Genomic DNA, 8416 nt, shown 5'->3' on the forward strand with positions numbered 1-8416 from the left:
GTTAGAATTTGTTTCTTATTATATATAGTTTTATGGTTATTATTAGAGTTAATTATTCATTTATGACTTGCTTACTTCAAAAAGTATTTGAGGGGCTGAACAAAGCTACCTGTACACGATTTATAAAAATAGTCATACAATTTTTTTCTTAAGAGAGACAAACCAGGGGGCGCGCCTGAGTGGCTCAGTCGGTTAAGCATCCAACTCTTGGTTTCGGCTCAGGTGGTGATCTCAGGGTCTTGAGATCGAGTCCCCGTGTAAGGCTCCCCTCTCAGTGGGGAGTCTGCTTCCCCTCTCCCTTTGCCCTTCCCCCCGCTCACGCTCATTCTCTCTAAAATAAATAAATACATAAATAAATCTTCAAAAGAGAGAGAGAGAGAGAGAGAGAGAGACAAACCAAGAACAAAAAATAAACTTGGATCAGAAAGATTTAAAAGTTATTTTCAACCTTAATTAAAAAAAAAATACTTTCTAGCCTTTAAAGCATAGGTTATTTTCAATTTCCCTTCTTAAAATTTTATCCATATCATTTTCCCTTAGATTCTGGCTAAAACTGAAAAACTGTTAGCCTACAGATTGAGCCCAATTTAAAAATCATCAATCCATCAATCAATCAATCCCAGATCAGTGGTCAGGAGGTCGTATATGTGAGTGATGGATACTTCCCATTTCTCTGAGGAGTCAGAAGGTGATCAACTTTGTCAGTGGTGAAACTGCTTTTTGACAATTTCTGCCTAATCTTCTTTGATCTCTAACATGAAAACCACCATATTGATTAATTTGGTTAATTCACAACTTTAACTCTCAGGTGGGCTTGAGATTTAAATAGTTATAAGCCCTCTGAGGGATGCTTAGGGAACTTGGACACACCACTCTGGAACTCCTTCCTATTCAGAAACACATGTGGAAACACTAAACTAAAATGAGATCAAAGACACCTCATGTGCAAAAATCCCTATGACTCCAATGATTCATGGAACAATTAAAGCTAAGACTCTCCAATGGGTTTTATGAAAGAAAAATAATTTTGCTGGAAGCGCACTTGAAGGATAATCTAGATTCAAAGTTTATGACACAATGAATAAAGTCATCAGATAAAATCATTATCAGATATCAGATGTCTGATTATCAGATAAAATCATTTTTCTAGATAGTAACTCCAAAGGCGTTGCCAAGGTAAAAATATATGGCTAATGGGAAAGATAGACATATATCTGTTTGTTTTCACAGATTTTTTTTTTGTTTTTCTAATGTAGGTATCTGTGTGTATACAGACACCTGAGGTACTGTGTGGAAACTTCCAAATACATTGACCTGGAAAAAGGCATCTCAATAATTCTCTCCTTAGTTCAAGAAAGCGCCAAGATTATCTACTCCAAACCAAGGAGTTATCCCAAAGCCCAGAGCATGGTTTCTACTGTCCTATAACATTTGGAGCACTTACCATATGCCAAGCACTGTTCTAAATATTTTATAAATACAAATATAAAAAATTTAATCCTCAAACAACTACACTAGGTGGTCTTTATTAGCTCCATTTTACAAATAAGGAAACTCACAGAAAGGTCAAAAAAATTGCCAAAGGCAAGAGAGTTTGAACCCAGACAGCCTAACTCATGAGCCCATGTTTGTAACCACTTGGCCTCTGTGGGTGCTGACCTATCGTTCCATGAACTACCCTTCTCATGTTTCCTACCCTCACTCAGCCTCACTTCGGTCCCCAGAGCCATCAGGCTTTCTCATGGGATTGTCTGGGGAGTGAGAGGATAGATCTCAAGACATTGTATTAACAAAGCTACTTGCTAGCTTGGAAATATTTAAAGTTTATTACAACAAAGCTTCATACTTCAGTGGATTCTTCTAGGGTCTTACTGCATTTCTTCACTCTCAATCACTGACCCAACTGGATTATCTCAGTAGAAATTGGAAAGTATTAATCTAATGGAAACTGACTTGAGGAGAAGAAAGAGGAGGAGAAAGAACTGTGGTTTTTATTTCTAAAAATAGTCCTTTATTATATTTGTATTAACATGATGGATATCACTCTTGCTTTCTGTTACCTCAACCTTTATACCAGAAGGGAAGCCCCAGTGCACTGTGGAAATTTACAGGATTCTAGGGAGATTTCCCCTGTTCTAAGAAAGGGGTATCCTTTTACAGATGTTGGGAGTGGGGGTCATGGTATATTCTGTAAGTAATTCTTTGTAATTTCACGCATAATGAGTTAATAGTCATCTTCATCTTTTGACCTAATTTAAATTCATTTTTTGTTTCATTTCATATTCTTTAATACCTACATATGAGGCATGTGATGTCTAAAGAACTAAGTTCAGTCCCTTCCTTTTTGTAAATTCTTCATGGGCCTCTACTAGTATTAATATCTTAATATTTATCAAGCAGATACTGTTCTTAAAAATAAAGTAATAATTTTATTTGAAAAATAACTTATTTAGTATTCTAATGAATATCAAAAGTAATAAGGAAGGTTCCATCTGACCTCAATTCTTGAGAAATTTCTAAAGGTGTATGAAAAAAATCCCCAAACAATTTCCACTATTATTGACATCTTGTACGACTAGAGAAATATAATTTCTTTGTGAAGAAACAAACATTTAAATTCCTTTTACGATTACACACAAACTAAAATTCACTAATTCTGACAGAATAAATAGGTAGCAATTAGTCAACTACTTACCCAATCTGTGTTAATTTCTATAGCGTCAACCTAAAGATGAGAGTTTCCAGCTGAAGCCTGCAGGTGAGCTGAGGTAAAATGGAACCTGGGTCACCCCAACCCCTTCTTCTTATAGCTAATTGGAAAACGTAGGCCCTAAATTCAGATTATTAATTTGAACAGATTGATTCAGGGCATAACACAATCCTCCAAGAACAAGGATGACAGGGATGAAACAAGGTTGTTAATGCAGGAGCTATTTCTTTTTAGTTGTTTCCTTCTAGAAAAAAAAATGTAAACTTTTCCAATATTAACAGTGATCATAAATATACCCAAATATTTACTATGGGAATGTTCTCATAGTCGTTTTCTAAAAACTGTGGCAAAAACTTGTACGCGGCCACAGCATGAAGTGCTGCTCGTGACTGCTAGGGACAGAATTGTGTCCCCTCCCCCACTGCTCCCCACAGTCTTACCGTGAAGCCCTCTCTGCCAATATGACCATGTTTGGAGAGAGAGCTTTTAAGCGGTAACTAAGTGTAAATGGGGCCATCAGGGTAAGGGCTTAGTCCAGTAGGATCGGTGCCCTTGTAAGAAGAGGGAGAGAGAGCTCTGTGTGTGTGTGTGTACATGCAGGCGCTGAGGAAACCCCACAGGGCATAGGCCAGAGGGCAGCCATCTGCAAGCAGAAAGACAGCTCTCGTGGGAACCTGACCCTGATGGTGTCCCGAACTTGGACTTCCAAAAATCTGTGTTCTCTCTCTGTCAAGGGCCTTGGTTTTAGAAACCAAATTCAAGTGCCTGAGATCACTTACATTTTCTAATATTCCTAATGGATGTAAAAAGTATATAAGATAATCTTTCAGGAGCTGAGTCTCTTAAAGAGAACATTATTAAATACATTGATGTAGATTTTGTCACATCATAAAAACCCTTGCGTAGACACAAAGACCTATCTCAGAAGCAATATGTGAAGAGGAAAAATGTTGCACTTCTTTTGTAATAGTGAACCAATCAAAATAAAAAATTCAGCTCTTAAAAGGATGCAGTTCTCTCATGGAGAAAGAACACTGCCTTTATATAAAATCTTTTCAGCAGAACACCGTAGGTTCCGTAAAACCCGCTGCGAGGTAAGCAGTATCCAGGACAATAAACGGCTCTAGTAGGAAAAGAAAGGTCTTCTCCTCTCCCTAAGTGCGATAATAATTACAAAGATGAAAACAAAGTGAAGGACAACCTGTTCCCCTTATAAATCGAATGTGAGTGGTCTGCAAGGTCCCAAGGAGCAGGAAAGGAGTTTGCTGTTTGTTAGCGTGTCTCGGGCTGAGCATGGAAGAGTAGGTGTGGCATGGTGTGGCAGGAAGAGTGTGGCCTTGGGATGAAGGCAGGCCTGGCTTGGAGTCTCTCCCACCATTTCCCTGTGGATGACAGGTCCATTCCTGAGACTTCCTCCATCCCCATTTTCATTTCTGCAGCCGGTGGATGATAACAATACTGGCCTTGGAGGGCTGTGGGGAAATCACACGAGGAATCTGTAATGCTCCTCGTGTGGTCCCCAGCATGCGTCCCACACATTTTAGTCTCCTGTACTCACCTTGGTTAAATAAAGAGAATGGTAACTACTCTGCTTTTTTAAAAATAATGATGTGGCCCTCTATCGGGAGGAGCAGAGTGCGTCACATGGACCTCATGTCAGGACCTGGACAGTCTTTTTCTCTCTGTCCTCCTCATGACATCACCACCTCCAAGGCTACATCTGTAGGCAATATCACTCATCTCAAATATATTTTACTATTTCTGTCTTTGCCTCTGGTTTTTTTTTTTTTTCTTTTTTTTTGGACAGCTACACTACCGTCATTTCTCAGTTCACTAAGCATTCTGACCTATTTCTTACCAGATACCAAGCAGATTGGAGTTGTTTACTCACCGTAAAGGAAAGGTTGATTTCAATAATGAAAGAGAATCTAGGTGTTCATGGAATGTTGTATGAAATTCAGAAAAATAGAAAGAATAGAAACAGCAGCACCACACGTAGAATAAAAGCCTGTACTTTGAAAGAAACGGACCTAATTTCAAATGTAGACTCTACTCATCACTAATATGGTGACCTGGGCAAAACCTTCAGACCTCTGATTTTCAGAGTTCTCCTCTAAAATAAAAATAATCCCATCTCACAGCGTAGTTGTAAGGTTGGAGAAGATTACATACATGAAGTTCTTAGCATAACATCTGTCATGTAGTAAGCCCCTGATAAATTATCATTAATGTCACTCAGATTGAGTATAGCATTTTGCCACATTAGTACTTGCATGTCTTACTAATGGCATGGCATAACTGGGAGCTGGTGAGGGCAGCAAAATAAAGGGGGGTAGTTTTTTTTCTGGTGACTAAAAAGCTTCTTGGTATTTGGTTTGTTGGAATAGTCTTTGTCTTTCATGATGTTTTGTGAATAATGAAAACAGAGACAGAGCAAGTAAACAGCTGACCTCCCACCCACCTGCTTTTGGACACTTATTGAGCAATCATCAGGTTCCAGGCTGGATATCAGCTGCATTTGTGTTCAGGGTTGAGAGGAAAGTACACGCAGTTAGTTCTGTCTCCAGCATATATTCCAAATCTGTCTGCTGCCTCCTTCCTTTTTACTGCACTCCTATCCTGGAGCCCTTGAGAGCAGCCATCAGGACTACTGCCTCCCCTAACCAGTCTCCCTGCTCCCACTCTTGCTTAAGCATCCATCCATTACCTAGCAACAGTCAGAAAAATTTGCTAGAGCTATAAATCAGATTCGGTCAGTCCTAGTTAAAAATGCCATGGCAAAATGTGTCCACTTTCACCATGGCCTGTGCAGACCGTGTGTGACTGGACCCTGAGCGCAGTATCACATCTGATCGCATGCCCCATGCTTCGGCTCCCATCAAACCAGCCTTCCTGAGCCCCTCCCCCCAGGGGTCAGGTTGCACCCACGTAGCCTGCCGGTCCCTCAGCCTAGAAGGTTCAGGCACCTCGTCTAGGAACGTGGCTGCTTCTCATCCCATAGATCTAGTTTCAGTGCTGCCACCTCAGAGAGGCCCTCCTGGACTACCCCTCTCTCAAACGTTCCCATCATCTCCACACAGCCCCCTGTCTACCTTCTATCAGAAGCACTAATCACAATCTATAATTACCCCTCTTATTTTTATCATTTGTCTGTAAGTTCCAGGCAAGAGAGACACTGCTTGTCACATTCTCTATTGTATTCTCTGCAGGCAGGGGAGGGGGGGGTATGGCACAAAACAAGACCTCCATAAGTACTTGTTGAATGAATGAAGGATCAAAACATGGGCAAAAACAAAAGAAAAAAAATGTCATGTCTTCTTATGGTAAGGGTTAATGGAAATGTAACTTCGTGATCATCACGAGGGCACGTTGCTTAGTATACATACTTGGTATCGGACACCAGCAAGAAATCGCTGAACAAGAAGAGGTGCCGCTTCTGCCTCCTCCAGCCTCTCTTGAGCTCGACGGGGCCGTGGATAAGCAGGGTAGGGGCGGCACCCTCAGATGATGTAGTGCTTTTGCTGCGGGCGTCCACCTCAACAGAAGAGCTCTTCCTGCAACCCACCAAACACCACGGAGCAGCTAGTTACTAGTCAAATATACAATAGAGTTGTATGCTAAATGTCAAGGTTCGCACAACACTAAAATTCAGTCTCAACCCCGAAAGCAGAGCTCCAGAGCTCACATTCAGGGATCGCTGAGTTATAGAAAGCTATTGAAAGAGATGAGGTCGGACGTCTGGGTGGCTCAGTCGGTTAAGCGTCTGCCTTCAGCTCAGGTCATGATCCCAGGGTCCTGGGATCGAGCCCCACGTCGGGCTCCCTGCTCAGCGGGGAGCCTGCTTCTCCCTCTGCCTCTACCCCTCCACCCTGTTTGTGCTCTCTCTCTCTCTCTCTCACATGCTCTCTTTCTCAAATAAATAAACACAATATTTTGAAAAAAGAGAGAGAGATGAGGTCACTTGGTGAACTGATACCGATGGAGAACAGTTTCAAGGACAAAGCCCTTGGGCATGCCAACACTCAGACGTGGGGTGGAGAAAGCAGCAAAGCTAATCATGAGCTGTTAGGAAGGGGAGAATCAAGAGGTAGAGTGTATTACAAGAAGGCAAACAACAACAAACAGGACAATTTGTGGCCTAATATAAAACAAAATGATATGGTGTGTGTGTGAAGAATTAATTACAATTTGCTTTCATGTTAAGATAAAAATGAAGACAACTGAAGATTCTGGAAATTTACTTATCTAAATCTATCTAAATCTTATCTAAATCAATATTCAAACTTGGGGGAAAAATTCTCAAAGATCGGCGAAAATACTGGAAACATCAAAAAGTTTCTAAACACAAGAGTTTAGCTGTTACTTGGCTGAGCTCTGACTGAGCTCTGATAGGACTTTCTGGTCGTCATAGGTAAAACAACTAAATTGAACAGAATGCAAAAGTTCTTTCATAAATAGGACAGATATTTTCATAGACCTGGGAAAATTCTCTCTCGTGGAGCCAAGAAAGTGTCTCCTCCGAGAAAGTAAGCCCTGCTCTCTTCAGCTCAGCGGCACTGAATCTTACGAACCTGAGTAGCTTTTCATGAAGCTGGTGCTGAAGTTACTCATTAGTTTACATGTATTAGAAGAAACAAAAGAGAACAACACTCCCTGTTACTGTCAGTCTGTTTTGAGGCTCAAAAAGAGTATATCAAAAGACTACCTTCCGCGGTGAAGCCTTGAACGAGCACCTATAAGTTCAGCATGTTTTCTGAATGACGTGAACATCCTTTTGTCTTCAGTTCTCAGGACTGAAAATCAAGTGAGTCTACAGCACTAGGCAGAGTACTGTAAAATGCTTGAAGCCTGAGGATTCCACAGTAACCTGGGATCACTACCATTATGATGTCACGGATCTAAGGCTCATGCCATAACTGCCAAACTGACATACTTGTTTCCCTGATTTGGCCTGCACGTTTTGATTTTTTAAAAGTAATCTTTTTTTTTATTTTGAGATAACTATAGATTCATATGTATCTGTAAGAAATAATACAGAGAGATTACATCAATTTTCTACAGATAGAGACTTCCAGACACTTCCATCACCACAAGGATCCTTCCTATTACCCTTTTACAACCACACACACTTCCTTCCACCTCCCCCACCTCTTTAATCCCTGGCAATCACGAATCTGTTCTCCATGTGTATAATTTTGACATTTCAAGAACGGTATACAGAGGGGATCATATAGTATGTAACATTTTTGTGATTTGCTTTTTTCCACTCAACATAACGGGAGAGTCATCCGGATTGCCACAGGTGCTCACAGTCCATTTCTCTGTGTCTCTTAGTAGTATGCCAGGATACGGCTGTATCACAGTTTGCTTCACCACCTGCTGAAGGAATTCTGGATTGTCTGCAGGCTTGGGCTTCCACTAATAAAGCTGCTGTAAACATCTGTGTACAGGTTTTTGTGTCAGCGTCGGTCTTCTCTTCTCTGGGCTAAATGCCCAGGAGTCCAATTGCCAGGTCCTAGGGTAGCTGCTCTGTTTTGTTTTTTAAGAAACTGTCTAACTGTTTTCCAGAATGGCTCTGCCATTTCACATTCTCACCAGTACTGCGGGAGTGATTCAGTTTCCCCACAGCCACACTAGCATTGGGTGTTGTCATTTTTTATTTTAGCTGTTCTGATAGCTGTGTCGTGATATCTCACTGTGGATTTA

The 8416-nt window shown here is 40.9% G+C and overlaps 1 protein-coding gene across 1 annotated transcript in view; it reads right to left on the reverse strand.

The window, feature by feature from the left end:
* The window catches only part of LOC144380734 (rho GTPase-activating protein 20-like), a gene marked incomplete at its 3' end in the record, with an annotated part of 28720 nt that extends 21996 nt beyond the window's left edge, over positions 1 to 6724 (reverse strand). Inside the window, exons 1-2 of the mRNA XM_078065556.1 lie at positions 6687 to 6724; positions 6097 to 6264 (exon numbers count right to left, since the gene is read on the reverse strand). Of these exons, the coding sequence (XP_077921682.1) occupies positions 6097 to 6264; positions 6687 to 6724 (206 nt within the window). The remainder of the gene's footprint in view (positions 1 to 6096; positions 6265 to 6686) is intronic.
* Between the last annotated feature and the right edge of the window lie 1692 nt (positions 6725 to 8416).

This window comes from Halichoerus grypus, unplaced genomic scaffold, assembly GCF_964656455.1.
Source record: "Halichoerus grypus unplaced genomic scaffold, mHalGry1.hap1.1 HAP1_SCAFFOLD_124, whole genome shotgun sequence".
In the NCBI taxonomy this organism is placed as follows: Eukaryota; Metazoa; Chordata; class Mammalia; order Carnivora; family Phocidae; genus Halichoerus; species Halichoerus grypus.